This window comes from Galleria mellonella, unplaced genomic scaffold (genome assembly GCF_026898425.1).
Source record: "Galleria mellonella isolate WM207_F2 unplaced genomic scaffold, CSIRO_AGI_GalMel_v1 utg176, whole genome shotgun sequence".
Lineage (NCBI taxonomy): Eukaryota > Metazoa > Arthropoda > Insecta > Lepidoptera > Pyralidae > Galleria > Galleria mellonella.
In genome coordinates, this window is record NW_026442019.1 from 1,539,975 (window position 1) to 1,557,546 (window position 17,572).

A 17,572-nucleotide genomic window follows, 5' to 3' on the forward strand; every position below is an offset into this window, starting at 1 on the left:
ATAATCTACAAATTATATTGTTTCAGTTAATTTAGTTATTAAATTAGTATATATATATATATATATATATATAACAAATGATACACTACAAGCCTACAATAATATCATCTAATTTATTTTAATTAAATATGTAACTATAGTCTGTTTCATTGGAGCGTAATAAAAATGTAAACAGATGGACACACAGTTTATTTGATTTTTTTTATTGATTTATTAATAATAATTACGAAAAAGATTTATCGACCACGAATGACTAGAGGTGTCGGTAGGGGCCGCCCTAGATGGACATATGTCTACCAAGCACGCGACGTGCTGATGAAGGGCCAAATTAAAAGTACTCGTAGCCGGCGAGCGTGTATGAAAAGATCGATGAATGTGGAGGAAGCGAAAGAGGTTTGTTTCAATCGAAGCATTTGGCGTTTCGTTGTTTCTGCCTACCCTAATGAGAGACAGGCGTGACAATTGTGTATGTATGTATGTATGATTATTAATCAACAGTAGTTTTTTTTTTAATGCATTGTAATGGTTACCTCGCCTGCGCTATCGGTATACACTGGCGGGGCACCAGTGAGGGAGGATAGGTGAGGATGAAACAGGTTAATTGGTCCATAGTGACGAATTTAACAATAAATCGATCACAATGGTTTCCAGGGGGAACCGCGTGGAGGTAGACCTAATAGTGTATATTGCTAGCAAATCGGATTGCTAATCTCCATTACCAACAATCCCTTCTCCTGCAATCAACAATAGTAGGTGGGGCACTTTATACGACATGATGATTTTATAAAGAACATACTAGAAGGACAAATAGAGGAAGGGAAAGGATAAAAAGGGAAGACAGAAACAGAAGACATGGAACAAATGAAGGGAAGACTTGGTGTTAAAAACATTGTACCAGAGGGAGACTTTGTACAAGTCTTCCTGGGGCATCTCTGTCCCATTCGTGTTTCTACCGTGAAGCAGTTGTGTTTGCATGGCTGTGTTTCGGTTTAAGGGGTGGGATATGACAGTGAATTTACAGGGTACAGAGGAATAACTCCTGAGTCCTTAGGAATGGCAACGCATGGGAGGTATCATCAGCGAAACAGTATATTCCGTTATGTCTATGGTACAGCTCATGTCTATAAGCGACGGTTACCACTATCCATCAGGTGGACCGTCAGCTTGTTTGCCATTCTACCATAAGTTGCATAAAAAAATTGTCTAAAACAGAGCTGGTTGCAAATTGATTACAAGGAATTAATTGAATGATTCGATTAGTTAATTAATTAAATTTAGAGAGAATCCGTGGGGTTCGTCCGTGTGGTCCCGGCATAGAATAGGCCACCGCTTCCTTTCCCGTGGGTGTCGTAAGAGGCGACTACGAGGTCGAGGGATGGGCAGCAGCGTCCCTCTTAAAACATCTCCAAAGCCAAACTGCGGTTGCCAACCCGCCTGCCGAGCATGACAATTACTGGTAAACCCCCCTTAAGGGGGAGGTTATGTCCAGCAGTGGACAGTAAAGCCTGATATGACGACGATGATTATTTAGAAAGCATTTCTGTGGTAATTTTAACAAAACTTGTTTACGTTTTTGTTAAGTTCCGTTGAAACAGAGTATAGTGGAAACTAGGATAAATAATTTTGGACAAATATTTACATAATATTGTAATATTTTCTAGCTAGTATTTTATTTCTATTCGGAACTAAGTAATCTCAGGTAACAAAGTGACAATAATCCTACATGCTAGAATGATAGTTTATTATTATTATTATTAGCTATCTATTTATTTATTATAAATCTAACGATGACTGATAATTTAATAACTTCTTTAATATATCGAAGGACACTGGTACGGAACACAAAAGTAACACCGTAATCTCAACCTTATTACAAACGACAGAGATCTTATTATTAAATAATACAATTTTTTTTTATTATTTTACGCTTCTCTGAAGCCCTTGTTACCTAATATATATCTAATACAATTATTTTTATTTCCTTGTTTTTTTTTTAATAATAATTTGCAACAAAATATATATATTTTACTTTTTAATTTAAGCAAAGCACTTAACATTTAGTTTTTCTTTGTTTAGTAAAATAAAAGAAGTAAATAACTTAAATAAAATAATAAAATAAAAAAATAAAATCTTAATCTAAAAACAAATACACTCTCACCCGACTGTTCTCTAATGGGGTAGGTAGTAAGAGGCATATAGAGATTTCCGTTATGGCAACACTTGACATGCGCATATTTCATCGAGCATATTTGAATCCAACATGGTAGGAGGCGAGCGTACCGCCGACACCCTGATTCGTTCTATATTGGTGTTTTCCATCACCGAAGAGTTAGAAATGTAAATTGACATCCAAGCCATAATTGAACTCACGACTTTTACAGTCTACAAGTTGAGCCATGACACAAGAAGCAGTTGGAACACCAACAGCACCTAAAAATGACTGCAAGCAAATTGGACTGCCCATACGTGAGTTACTGTTGCAACATATTGAGAGGTATGATGCAGAAATGATATACTTTTTTTTATTTATAACACAGGGGGCAAATGAACGGTTCACCTGTTGGTAAGTGACTACAACCGCCCATGATCACCCACAACACCAAAAGCATTGCAGGTGTATTGCCGGCCTTTCAAAAAGGAATATGCTCTTTTCTTAAAGGTTATGGATGTCGTATCGATTCGGAAATACTGCTGCTGGAAATTGATTCCCAAGAATGGTATCATAGTAATGATAAAAATATACTAAAATATTTTTAAATTTTACAAAAAAAATTGTCCTTGTTACTCCTTATAAATTTATTCATTCATACCAATTTCATGACAAAGTTAAAACGACTAAAGGAAAAAAGCATAATACATTAGTGGAAGAGACGAAATCACTAGAGAAACATAATACTTACACTAGAGCAAGAGACGAGAAAATCTAAAAACCCTTAGATTAAGCTTCTTAGTAAAGTAGGCTAATATCTTTTGGTTATGGGGATAGAAGAGGCCCTATAACAAATCATTGAAACTTTTGATTCCATTTTTTAGTTCTCTATCACTGACCCTTATTTATTGTGGAATGCTCTCGCTCGGCTGTGAGCAGAAGTAGATGGAGACGCATTGCGAAGACCTCAATGGCGAAGGAGGGCCTCATCGACGATCCACTATCGTCATAAAAACCACGACTACTCCGTCAAGAGTGTACGACTGAAGAGAAAGAGAGAGAAATCACTGAGCAGTTTTTAAAGGACCGTATAGGAGTAAACCTGAAAGTTACCTCATATTGACGCAGTGGATGGCACGTTACTTTACAAATGAGGTCCTAGCTTCGATCTCTGTCTGCTCATTTTACGACGCGAGTTATCCTAAAAGGATTTAAGTCTTTGCTTGTTGTGGGTTGTACTCTCAGATGTTTTGTTTCTAATTTCTCATAACACAGAGAGTACGGCAGATACCGTCAATGGAACGTGATGGGACTTCATATCAGAGCCTGCCGCTCTCCAACTACATAAAGCACAGGTAAAGTCATGCTCGCTGTGTGGTCTCGGCATAAAGTAAGCCACTTCTTTCTTTTCCATGGACGTCGTAAGAGGCGACTAAGAGAACATAATGGTGAAGAAATGGACAGCAGCGTCCTTCTTAAAACATCACTAAATAGCGTGACTGCGGTTGCCAAAACGCCTGCCAAGCTCAGCAACTACCGGCAAAACTCCCTCTATGGGGAAGGCTTATGTTCAAAAAGTGGACAATTAACGGCTGATATGATGAAACTCATGTATGGAGTACTGCTTGCGTCTCTGGGATGTTTTGGCTCAGTTTCTCCTATACGTTCTCGGTATTCTGCCGTGACGAGCTGTCCGCACCGTGGAAGATGTTAAGGCGTGCAAAACTTTTTTTTTTAATCCAATGAGGTGGCAAACAAGTATACGGTCCATCTAATGGTCAGCGGTTACCGTAGCCTATGAACGCCTGCAATACCAGGGGTATTACGCGTTATAAGGGGTATTTATGCCCCATGCTGTAATCTCTTGGGAAAACTCTAGGGTCTCTACAATTGCATAGGGATATAGCCTCCTCAGTTTCTTTCACCCCTTAATTCATGAGAAGTACTCAGAAGAATTGCATCCCTACACGTTAGAGCGCCTGCGCTCGCACACAAATAACTTTGCGAATTCATATGTAAACCGTAAAGTGACATCCTGCAATGGACTTTCTCGTGACCTGTTCTTTTCTTTCGTAGAAAATAGATAAAGCACTATTGAACTAGCATAGTGCAGCCAATCGTTGAGAGTAGACCATAGACTCTAGTGATATGGACTTCTACAAAATAACACCTAATTCAATACTATACTAGAATATAGGAATGTAAGCAATCAATGTATTGAGCATTTTAATTTATTAAGATCAATTCACTAAGGGCATCCAATTTTAGCGAATTATTTACCATTCATGAACCAATCACAAATTTTTGCAACTTTCGTCACTATTAGTTGAACCTTTAAGGCGTATTTGATAAACAGACACACTTCTGTATTTATAATTATAGTAAGGATTTATAAGGGGTATGTTTTTTTTTATTAGTATATTTATTCTAAAATTTTTGCTTGGATAAAATAATTGTCAAAATGTAATAAAATTACGTTGGTACGTTTACATATTGTAGAATGAAATAAATTAGAACTAGTAAGGCGTTATTCGTAAAAAAATATTAATAACTTTGTATTAAATAGAGTTGTTATCTTTATGGATAAAACGTCATAGATGTATGGAGGTACAGGTTAAAACTTTATGTATATTTAATAAGATTTGAATATATTTTTTTTTTTATTTCACAACCCTATTATATAAACTCTGTAAACACAACCTGGAAACTAATTTATTTCTATTGTAAAAACATAACGGTACACTTATAAATGAAATAAAAATAAATTTAAAAAAAGAAAATGTTTATTATCACCATAATTATAAATAAAAAAAAAGTATAAAGAAGAAATAAATTAAATTAGTTGTTTAATATAAAATCACAACATCCGATCGTTAACTACATTTGTATCATGTAATAAAAAAATGCACAATATAAAAAGAAATTTAATTATTTAAAGCGGTATATTTTTTTAGAAATAAAAAATCTGATCACCTGTTCTAAACTCTGAATATTATATTTTTAGATGTAACAATTTTGACATTAATGTATTTTATTTATTTATTTATTTATTTATTAATAACATAATATCATTAATTTTCTGTCACCAAATACCGCTGCAGTATTTTATTTTATAATTTATTTTATCCTTATAATTATCATAGCCTATCTTTGTATACTTAACGCAGATATGTTGTATACTTCTTAGCTCTAATATGGAATCGAGCATCATCGTCCGTAGACAAGTAAGTAACTATTACATTTCTAAACACGTTTCGTTTAAAGCAAAAATATGAATTTTGTTATTTTATAACAAATTTTAAAGAAAAACCTCCTTATGACTTTAGTAATAAAGTATTTTCTTCGTATATACGTATTCTGAAGTTATCATCTCCGTATTCTATATCCCATTATGAGGTTAGTTTAATTTCTATTCATTTTCTATTTCCGGAAGTATTGTAATTTTATGTTATATGTATTATTTTATATTTATCTTACTAAAAGTAAATTAATATGAGACTTTGTCATAATACTAAATCATGCGTGTGGAAGCGTATTTAGAAATGAAATAGTTAAATCCTTTATCTATGTCCTTTAGTAAACTTTGCTACATCTAAGCAATATATACGTAAGGTACGATACATTCAAAATAAGAATAGAATCTATAATTGTCCATTATCATTTAAAAAGTGGGTAAGGTTTGCATAAACATGCTTTTAGAATTATTTCAGTAGCCTCTGGAGATAGTAGCCTCCGGAGAAGATGCCGGGGCAATGGGGTTCGTCCCGAAGCCCCTACCTCGCCCGCCCTCACCATCGGGTGTCAAGAAGACCTTGACTGACTTAGATTTATTTAGCACATATAATTGTTTCATTCATTTTTATTTATACTTAAGACGAATTAAATTTTCAAAATAATTTAATTAAATTTGATTACGTACCGATTTATTTGCATATATAACTTTTTATTTTATTTTACAGATGTGTAACTACTTTAGCATACAAAACATCACAGAATAAAGTATTTATTTATTTATTAAAATAATGTAATGGAAGAGACTGGAAGAGTCAGTTCTATTCTTACTTCGATTGCAATTTATTCATAACATCAATTATATTTGGTGTTCACTTTAACGTCTCCAATCTGATCGTTTAAACAAAAGGAAAATAAACAACCTTCATCTTTACTAACAGCTAGATAAATACATTTAAAACTTTTATTTGGAATTTAGAGATCTATTCTACGTTAGGTCATGTCATAAGAATAAACACACTGGGCACAAATAACACTCACATGCGTTCCTACGGTAATAATAACAAAGTATACCCTTCAGACTTCGCGTCTATGCGCGAGGGTTGTCACAAAAAATATTTAATAAAAAAATCTACGCTATTTACGCAATATAATTAAGCGAGATATACGATCTCTCTGCGTGTGTCGCTCGTGAGCCCTGACTGATTATTGATTGATTGTGCTTTTAAAAGGACGCACTTTAAATCAATTATTATTAAAATTGAATTCATGCGAGTGTCCTTTCCACCTAGATATTTATTCTTATGGTCGTACTACTTAAACTAAATATAACTAGTCTGGCATATTTATTTGCTAAAGCTTGGAACTAGTTCGTAAATTTTCGTAAAAAAAAGTATTCAAATGTATCGACAACAAATAATCGGTAATGTAGTGAAATAACAAAAGAAACAGACTGCTACTTTTCAAAATTGGACTGACTGAATATTGTGTATGCGCTATTGCTTCTTGGGCTCGTCCGTCACACGATGTCTGCAGCTTTGGGACTAGAAGCGCTGCGCTTCCTGTAGAAACACAATAATATAATTAACTTACTTAAATAATTAATTAAATATAAATTAATGACATTAATATTAATTTATACATATAATTAATATTAAATGAATTAGATTAATTAATAAATACATTTTAATTTAATTATTTTTTATTATATTTTTGTTGCATATATTAATAAAATAGTATAAATTTAGTGTGACCTATATAAATATTTATTACACAGTCGTATTTATATTTACGTCGATAAGTTTGTCTGGAAATCTGACTTTACAATGCCATTTGATTAAATTATTTAATAAATTAAAATGAATTAAAATTTAATTTATTTTAATTTAATTAATTTTTGTTGTATGTTTGTTGAACATATTAATAAAATATCCAAGTATCTAGTGTGAGCTACACAAATATTTATAATACATTCGCATTAATATTTACGTCGATAAGTTTGAATGGAAACCTTACTTTCCAACGCCATCTGTTAGAGATGCAGTTAAGTTTTAAATACAAATTTTCTATGTAAAAGCTAACACTGTAGTAAAATAAATGAAGAATAATCTAACGTCAATGATGAATTTAAAAATGATAGTGTCAATGACATGATGATATGTTTTTTCATTAAAATTTAAACCCATATATAATATATTATAAATTTTCTCAGCGTGGCGATAGACCAAGCTTGTGACACTCATTTTTATACTCTACATATCATAGAAATTAAATGAAGAACAAAACGTCCAAATCTGTTAATATCTAATTGAGTTATGAGGTAACAAAAATAAATATAAAAAAAATATAATCGAATATGAGAACTTACTTCTTTTTGAAGTTGCTTGAAAATATATCTATATAGCTTAGTTCACAAGGAATATATATATAGTGAAGAACCCATGGTATACCTAAGGTTTAGATTATATAGAAAAACGGGTCAACTTTTTCATACAATTTTGCGTGATAAATAGTTACCTTCATAAGTTCTATATTTATTTTATCTTCACAAAAACTCATTTGAATTACAAAATAATTGAATATAGATACCTCAAGATACATTGAGTGAGTAAGTATATAGAATAGAAACGGCTTGCCCAGAACCAAGGGATTACAGATATCTTAAACCGCGGGATATCGTTAAGGAAACACATAGGATCTACGAAGTGATGGTATAAGGCAGGGGGAAGTACAAAAGATCCTGATGGGTCGACGTGCAATGGCTTAGCTGATCCCATATGCGAAAATAAGTATATAAAACATTAATAAAAAAAAATTAGTCAGCTAATTGTCAAAAAGTTGACCCGTTTTTGAGGCTCGATGCTCTATGTAATCTAAGACCTAAAGTATACAACTTTAATGTAAATATGAATGTATCTGAACATATAAACAAAAAACATGTGTACATTTACGTGTATAAAACATAACAACACAAAACCCATTCCCATACAAAAATATTTACCATTCGGTCATATTAATGGCATAAAAATCGGCTACACGTCTGTGGTGAACCTGTAATGACGATGTTTGTACAATTCTGATGCCTTGGACGTCGCATGATTTATATTATGGTCATTGATCATTTTAGTCCGTTTCTTAAAACTATTAAGTAAGTAAGAACTAGTAAGTAAAACCTCAAAATAATGATAGGGACAATAACGGGCCATTGTCCATTAAACAAACATTCATACACAATAGGAGCCACAGACAGCCCTCTATGTCGAGGCTGTTTCGACGCCGAAGAAACGGCTGCTCACGTAATCCTGGAATGTGAGGCTGTGGCCCATCAACGTTTAGAAATCCTCGGAACGGCGAGGCCTGTGAAGATCCCAGGAAGCTTCTGCGCTTCTGGGCGGAGCTAGGTTGGCTGTACTAGCCACGACTCATACGCACAACGGCCCAAATGAGAGGCTAAGCGAGCGCGGAAAATAGAGTCCTATTCACATTCACATTCAACTATTATGTACATAATTTTTAGAAAAAAATCTATCGAGATGGATAGTAAAAAAAAAAAATAATTTATACAGTAATTAAGAGATGAAAATTAAAATGTTTATCCCGATACCATCTCTTACATATTAGTAAATAAAAAAATGTTTTTGTAGATTCTATCAAAATATGATGTGAGGTCTAATCAGATGGTGAATTTACAGGGTACAGAGGAATAACACCTTAGTCCTCAATAATGGCAACGCATTGGGGGTATCATGGGCGAAACAGTATACTCTGTTATGTCCATGGCACTGCTCATGTCTATAGGCGACGGTTACCACTTTTCATCAGGTGGGCCATTAACTTGATTGCCATTCTAAGTTGCATAAAAAAAAAACGTGAACAGCAGAGTTTTCAGCAGAGATCATATATGAAGGACTTATAAGTGGTGGAAATGCTGAGCAGGATGCAAGATGTTAATATGTATCGCTTCAATGAATCCCAAAATCACGTATTGGATTCCCCTACTAGCATTTATTATTATTATTTGCCAGAGAAAGTTTTATTTGATGGATGAATAGCATATTATTATGTGTTCGGTGCTTTACGATAAATGCAAGACTAACTTGTCATGGAACGTTTCACGGGACACGACCACTTCTTCTTCCGACTCGTCAGTCAAGTCGTCCCTCACATACGTCCTGTTGGTGAAGCCTCCCATGTCCACTGGAATTGAAAATAATTACACATTTTAGAGAATGCTACACTCGCTAATGTGGTCCCGGCATAGAATAGGCGACCCCTGTCTTTCCCGTGGATGCCGTAAGAGCCAACTAAAAGAGGGCGAGGGATGGGCAGCAGCGTCCCTCTTTAATCTCTAAAGCCTGATTGCCAGTAGTTGCCACTCTTGGCAGGCGTATTGGCAACCCAATCCGCTTGCCAAGCGTGGCAACTACTGGCAAAACGAAAATATGGGACGAAGTATTAAATTACATGGAGCAAGGATAGAAAATTTTAGCACTTAGTTCTCTCTACTATATCTCTTTCTGCTACTTTTACTTGGAGCTAGTTATGTGGAAAATAATAAGCTATCTTTTATGGGTAATCCATAAGAAGATTATGTTTTTTGCATAAAATAAAATACTTTTACTTGGAGCTAATTATGTGGAAAATAGTCGGCTATCTTTTATGGGTAATCCACAAGATTATGTTTTTGCATAAAATAAAATAAAATATTTGTCGCTGGGGACCAACTGACCTGGCTTCATCATCACCTATCATTAAAAATATATCTATCTATTTATCATCCCTCACTGGTACTCCACCAGCAAAAAAAAGGTCAGTACAGAGATTTACGAACTTATTACCTCTGATAACTTTTGCTGGACGATTAAGACAATTTTTTTTAAAGTAATTACCGTTTTGATAGTTAACAGTTTACCATTTATATATTTTGTTTGTGATTTAACAGTGGCAGTTCAGTTAAAACTGGTAATTTACCTCTAGTGGTGTCTTCGAAGTTGTTGTCATGCCATTTGTAGTTGCTCTCGGTGAACAGCGGCGGCAGGGTCTGGTGTGGCGTGGGGTACATGTCCAGGCTTTGTTTTTCGTTGTGCAGACTATCTGTGTCGCTGTACGTTTGCATTCTGTAACATGATAATAGAAAATTTAATGAATATACTAAGGGAATAAGGAATCACGCATAAAAAGGTAGATCGGGTTCCAGTCGATAAATTGTTAAGTACATACATCATCAGCGTTGCCGAGACCGGTTCAGGAAGTGATGGCTTGAGGATCTAGACAGATTTAAAGGGGAAGTGATGCCGAACAGGAAGTTTTGGAAGGAGATGGAGAGACCTTTGTCCAGCAGTTTGACATCATGGGTTAAAATAGATAGATAGAAGATGCATCATAATACCAATAGTTCTGAAAAATTAAAGGAAGACTTTGTACAAAAATTATTGAGGACTACCTATATGGATACCTCTACCACACTCATATTTCTACTGTGAAGCAGTTATGTTGCAATTATATTTTTGCAAGTAAATCAATATTTTTCCAAAGAAATAGAAAATCGAAAAATGTAAAACTACGCATCCTAACTTCAGAGCTGGATGTGGCGGATATAAAAGGCTTAAAAATTATTATTATTGTTCGACCCATACTTGCATTTCTTAGGAAATAACATTCCGTCTCGCTGGTAGAACACTCTATTAAAAGCATGCTAGCTTTTTGTCGGGACTTCGTCGGTGTAACCGGGATATGTTTACTGACCGGGATAAAAGTAGTCTATACTATTTTCCACCCCATAGAATGGGTCACCCCTTCCTTTCCCGTGGATGTTATAAGAGACGACTACAGGAGGATGAGGGATGGGCAGCAGCGGTCCTCTTAAAACATCTTAAGAAGGAAGGATTATGTCCAACAGTGGACAGCTAACGGCTGAAATAATAATAATAAATTAATAAATAGATTTTAAATTGTACCTGGTGTAGTTCTCAAAGCAGCTGAACCTCCATAGCGCGAATGCAAGCATCATGACAGTGATGAGGACGGCAGCAGCCAACACTAGCCACATCAGGATAATGGTACCGTCGTCTGGGGTCGTGAACTCCTGGAATAAAAAATGTGAGGAGTTAACACTATCTTCATGCGAGGTCCTTTGTGGAATGTAAGAGAGGCATCATTATCTCTAGTTTCAACCATTTCCATAACTCATGTGTCAGTTTCGGACACACTTGTCTCATATCTCCAGGTAGTCCAGGTAGTCTGCTGATTTTCACCACCGTACAACCCGCTATAAATTAAAGTTCCATCCCAATCATCTGGCAAACGAGCATGTGGCTCACCTGATGGTAAGAAACTACCGCCGCTCATGATTATCCGCAACACCAGAAGCATTGTGTGCTGCCGGCCTTTTAAAAAGGAATATGCTCTTTACTTGAAGGTTATGATGTCGTATCATTCTTAAGATTAAATTAAATTTGAAGACCAGAGGGAGACTTTGTACAAAAGTCGATTGCTTGGGTACCTCTGTACCATTTGTGTTTCAACCGTGAAGCAGTTGTGTTTGCATGGCTGTGTTTCGGTTTGAAGTGTGGGATATGGCGTGAATTTACTGGGTACAGAGGAATAACACCTGAGTCCTCAGGAATGGCAACGCATGGGGGGGTATCATGGGTGAAACAGTATGTGTGTGTACTGTTATGTCCATGGTTCACTGCTCATGTCTATAGGCGACAGTTACCACTTTCCATCAGGGGGGCCGTCAGCTTGTTTGCCAAAAAAAAACTCAGTAACTTCACTGTCATTTCCCATTCTTCAAACCGAAACAGCCATTCAAGAACCTTTTTCTCTCAGTAAAGTTAGATAAAAAAAAAAGTTTATGAATACTTACAGAAACACCTAAATACTTGAGCCTAGTGGCGAAGGGGTCTCTGGTGGCGTACGTGTACCACATGGCTTTCAGGTCGCTTTCGTTGAGCCTGGGTTCCCTGTCATCATCGTAGACCAGGGGCACGGAGAACTGAACTTCCACGCAGTTGTCGAAGCCTGGCCAGTTGATATTGCAGATGTAGGTACGGGTGATTTGGGTGACGAAAATTCTGGAACACGCAAATGAGGTGACGATGAACGAATGAATGATTTATTTCTCTTCCTGAAAGGTAGAAATATTATATTAATAGTTTAAAATAAGATACAAGTAAATTTATAGTCGTACGGTGCCGATATGGAATGGGCCACCCCTCCTTTCCCGTGGGTGTCATAAGAGACAAAGGACTAAGGAAATTTAATGATCGAGGAATGGACAGTAGCGTACCTCTTAAAACAACCATAAAAGTCTAATTATTGTCTGTTAAGCGTGTCGATTGCTTGGTTACCTCTGTCCCATTCGTGTTTCTACCGTGAAGCAATTGTGTTTGCATGGCTATGTTTCGGTTTGAAGGGTGGGATATGGCGTGCATTTACAGGGTACAGAAGAATAACATCTGAGTCCTCAGGAATGGCAACGCTTGGGGGGTGTCATGGGCGAAACAGTATACTCTGTTATGTCCATAGTACTGCTTATGTCTATAGGCGACTGTTACCATTTTCCATCAGGTGGACCGTCAGCTTGTTTGCCATTCTAAGTTGTATAAAAAAAATTACAAAACTCCTCTTCTGGAGAAGGCCTATGTTCAGCAGTGGACTGCTAAAGGCTGATATGATGATGAAATAAGATACCTATATATCTCAATCAACGTTTGATTACATCACAACAAACTATTATATGTATGTACTGAATATGAAAGTTTAAAGAAGTAATGTAGTAAGTACTAGAATGACCACCAGATATGGCGGTTAGCTCAGAATATATAGAATAAGGTGTCCCCAACCAACAGCGGTAGTGTCAACAGGATGTAGTGGGAATCTTGGGGGAACAAGATTACCTATAAAAAGCTACAAGAATCTTATGACGATACTATGATATGGCGAATAAATAAGGGGCAGCAGCCATATCAGTACTGGTAGAAGGCAGAAAAAGAGACTTCCAGAAGGGCTTCTAGTCAGCGATCAGAGGGCGAAATATCGGTCTCTGAACTGCGGTGCAGAAAGCAAGATGGGAAACTACTGCATTATAATCCCATAAATAGCAACTAAAGGAATGAAAAAGAAACAGGCCTGGGATAGAAGAAGATGGCTGGAAGAAGACGTATGAATTAGTTGCACCGACAAGAGGAAACTCTTAAATGAAAAGAAGAAGAAAGAAGTAAATAAAAGAACTTTAATTCAATTAGAAATAAAGCTACATGTGTAACAATGAAAATTAACTATGAAATTCAGTTTTCAAAAGCAACTTGGACTCGTGCCAAAACGTTTGTCGGTTTGCGGTGAACTAGCTACTAAATCTAGATATAGCCCATAAAATATTTCAATAATAATATATCTTATTACATTACCACAAATACACTTATGTACAGATGATATTTTGTAATTCATGTGGAGTATACATTTCTTTCTAAGAATGTTTACAACACATTCTCGCGAGAAACATTTCAAAGAGTGTTGATTTACACTAAGTGTGGGAATATATTAAGTCTGCGACTTGTAAATATGGAATCTAATATAAAAATATTCTTATTATTTTTCGATTTAGATGTAAATCGAAAAATTTCTTCGAAATCCTTCTTTGCATGTTTTTTTTTATTGGTGAAATAAATCAAGGTGATATAATTCGTGTTTAAAATGAAAAGGAAAAATTGTTAAAAAAATAAATTTGACAGCTATGTTTTTTTTTCTGCAATGGACATTAAAAAGGTATCCAGACACGATCAACTTAAAGTGTACTTGATCTTTTTTATAATTTTTGGGCATTCAATGTTATGATGGAAATTTCCACCAGCATGCAAAGAAGGGTTAAAGGTAGTTTATTTTTAGGTACTAAACAATTTTATAACACATATGCGGGTAGATCAATATCAAAATAGTTATTAACAATTCGTTCTCTTTTATTCTTTTTTTTTTATTATTATTTCTCACTTTCCTTTTGAATTTAATCTTGTTGGTTTGAGTTGCTCTGTTTGTGTCATGGATTGTTTTATTTGCTCTTCCAATACAGTTTATTGTTTTTTATAACAATATTTATATTTAATTATGTATGTGTATATTTATTTATTTAACATATTATGTGTATGTTTATATTATTCTAATTATATGTTTATAATATGTATATGATTATATTAAGTATTACTTTTTATATTTCTTCAATTTAATAATGCACCGCCTACTTATTTCTCGGTTCGCCCAATGGTTGACTGGTAGAGAACACTGTTCGGTGTTAAGTCCACCATATGTACGTAGAATTTTACTGCGCATTAAAGTTTAAATTTTTATTTTTATACAACTTAGAATGGCAAACAAGCTGACGGTCCACCTGATGGAAAGTGGTAACCGTCGCCTATACACATGAGCAGTACCATGGACATAACAGAGTATACTGTTTCGCCCATGTTACCCCCATGCGTTGCCATTCCTGAGGACTCAGGTGTTATTCCTCTGTACCCTGTAAATTCACGCCATATCCCACCCTTCAAATCGAAACACAGCCATGCAAACACAACTGCTTCACGGTTGAAACACGAATAGGACAGAGGTACCCAAGCAAATGACTTTTGTACAAAGTAAATAAATAAAGTATTCCCGAGCCCATAAATAATATTTCTTTATAATTGTAGTGAGTTATCATTTTGGAATACAGCACGACAGGAAACAAAGTAGCCGATAATGTAACATAATCATTGATTAATAAAATATTATAGGTATTATAAATTTTATCGTCTATTAAAGCAGATCAAAGCGTAAAATCTTTCACATGATAGGCGCTGGTGAATTTTTAATCAAAGATAAGATTACACGGGCTTTGAAATTATTTGTTCGTCGAGGTGATAAACTATAATACGAACATTGAATATCGAATGTTAACTTGAAAAATGTTTCTAAATTTATTACATGATAATTTTTTATTACCAGAGGGAGACTTTGTACAAAAGTCGATTGCTTGGGTACCTCTGTCCTATTCGTGTTTCAACCGTGAAGCAGTTGTGTTTGCATGGCTGTGTTTCGGTTTAAAGGGTGGGATATGGCGTGAATTTAATGGGTACAGAGGAATAACACCTGAGTCCTCCGGAATGGCAACGCATGGGGGGTATCATGGGCAAAACAGTATACTCTGTTATGTCCATGGTACTGCTCATGTCTATAGGCGACAGTTTACACTTTACATCAGGTGGGCCGTCAGCTTGTTTGCCATTTTAAGTTGTATAAAAAAAAAATCTGAGAATTCAACTGAGTACTTTCAATTAGGACTAGCGAGTACGTAACCGTATTATAATATTTAGGAGACCAAGAAATTTCATATAATCATCGTTATCATATCAGTTTCTAATTGCCCACTGCTTAACCCCTCTCCCTAGGGGGTTTTGCCAGTAGTTCTTACTCTTGGCAGGCGGGTTATCAACCGTAGTTAGGCTTTGGAGATGTTTTAAGAGGGACGCTGCTGCCCACCTCACGCCTTCCCTTAGTGGCCTCTTACAACACTACGGGAAAGGAGGCTTTATTTTGACATATATTTACATTAATAAACACGTTAATTCCTTTGAAAGTGAAAGCTTTATTTTTAACGTTTATATTTACCTATTATTATATATTTGTTTATTTAGTAAATATTATATTAATTACACTTGTACTTATTATAATTTTCTCTTTGTTTTATCATATCATTATATTCTTTGTTTATTGTTTGTATTATATTAGTATGTGCTAGCATTTCTGTCTGTGTATATTTGTTTTTAAACATTTTATCTAACGGCTACCAACGTTCGTTTATAATTGATTTTTTACAAATTATTTTTTATACGCTACAGATGATATGAACATAAATCATTAAAGTTATTATTTGGGATATTTCATTTTTTTCACTGATGATGAAAATATGCTAAATAATATATAATACAAGAAATAACACAAAAACTAATGTCTGTAAAATAATGAAAATTTGTGTTGGTAATGTGTCCTAAAATTACTATTCATTCTGACCAGAATAAACCTATCAATACAACTTCCACCTCCGTTACGAGATGGTAAATTAAAGTAATTAAAAAAGCAGAATGTTCATTTAATTTAAGAAACAGAATGAAGTAAATTAATTATAATTAAACAACACTTACCAAAAATATTAGCAGCTAAACTCTTCTAAATTATTGATTTTTAACCTAGTCTTAGTTTACTCTAAGTTAATCTATTGAGACGGATTTGAGACTATGTTCCTAATTGGATATAGCAGTGTTATTCAAAACATTCACTCGATCAGTGACCTAGCCGGTTATTCTTACATAAGAACGAATGACAGCTCGAACGATTACTTTAAAATCTTCATATTTTACATTCAATATACATTTAATATCTTTAATATTATATCTTCACCAGTCTTTGTTTTATTTACAACATTTCTATTTGCGATATGTTTGATTTCACTCTCGCTGCTCTTCGCATTTCATGCCAGAGCCTGCATATGCGAAAGTGCAGTGAAAAGAACCTTATCTCCAAACCTCATACAAGCTTTTCCTCTGTGAACTTGACCGGCTTCTTTAGAATCTCGACCGTGTTGTCCGAGTTAATGACACAATCCACTTTAGCCGTTTCATTATTGTTATAGTTATCTCTCGTTGCGGCTCCAGTGATCTTAGATTGTTTATTTTCAGATTTTACATCGTTATTATTGTCAACACGTATTTCGTCCACAGCAAGATTTAAATCAGATTTTTTAGTAGCTACTGACACTGATTGATTTGGCAAACAGTTTTCTGTGCATCCTTTGTTTTTAGCAATTTGAGGGTAGTGGTGCAGTATCGCTGTTGTATTAAATGTTATTTTCCCATATTTAACGAACTCGGTTGGCTTTTTCGATTTATCTCTACTCGTACTAGGTCCTGCTTCGACATCTACGTCGCTATTTTTAAATTTACCGGAATTTGGATTATTGATTGGGCTTTCGACTTTAATTCCTTCGAACATATCCTTCGTATCTTCTAATAATTCTAAAGCGACATTTTTACTTCGTCTTACGTTTTCCATATAGGTATTATAATTATTCATATCTACAGTGTTGCTTTGTTTTAGTGGCAAAGAATTTGGCAATTTCTTTTGAGGTTTTTCCTCGGCTATGTATCACAATTGTTTCTG

General features: G+C 34.8%; 2 protein-coding genes across 3 annotated transcripts in view; both read right to left on the reverse strand.

Annotated features, from left to right (window-relative positions):
• Positions 1 to 4,914: 4,914 nt before the first annotated feature.
• The window catches only part of LOC113509403 (uncharacterized protein MAL13P1.304-like), a 37,190-nt gene continuing 24,532 nt past the window's right edge, over positions 4,915 to 17,572 (reverse strand). The window contains exons 5-10 of one of the 2 annotated variants that reach the window (XM_026892740.3): positions 12,249 to 12,456; positions 11,338 to 11,465; positions 10,352 to 10,497; positions 9,478 to 9,577; positions 8,382 to 8,431; positions 4,915 to 6,942 (exon numbers count right to left, since the gene is read on the reverse strand). In XM_026892740.3, coding sequence (XP_026748541.2) covers positions 8,413 to 8,431; positions 9,478 to 9,577; positions 10,352 to 10,497; positions 11,338 to 11,465; positions 12,249 to 12,456 — 601 coding nt within the window. In that variant the 3' untranslated portion in view covers positions 4,915 to 6,942; positions 8,382 to 8,412. The remainder of the gene's footprint in view (positions 6,943 to 8,381; positions 8,432 to 9,477; positions 9,578 to 10,351; positions 10,498 to 11,337; positions 11,466 to 12,248; positions 12,457 to 17,572) is intronic. The other variant, XM_026892738.3, reaches the window with a different exon arrangement.
• Positions 12,494 to 17,509, reverse strand: LOC128200342 (uncharacterized). Its single transcript, XM_052893488.1, has 2 exons — positions 16,558 to 17,509; positions 12,494 to 12,509 (listed from the first exon to the last, which is right to left on the reverse strand). The coding sequence occupies exon 1, from the start codon at positions 17,483 to 17,485 to the stop codon at positions 16,940 to 16,942; it is 546 nt and encodes a 181-aa protein (XP_052749448.1). The 5' UTR covers positions 17,486 to 17,509; the 3' UTR covers positions 12,494 to 12,509; positions 16,558 to 16,939.

Excerpts from the sequence above, each read along its gene's own strand:
- LOC128200342 (XM_052893488.1), bottom strand. The coding sequence starts at position 17,485 with ATGAATAATTATAATACCTATATGGAAAACGTAAGACGAAGTAAAAAT.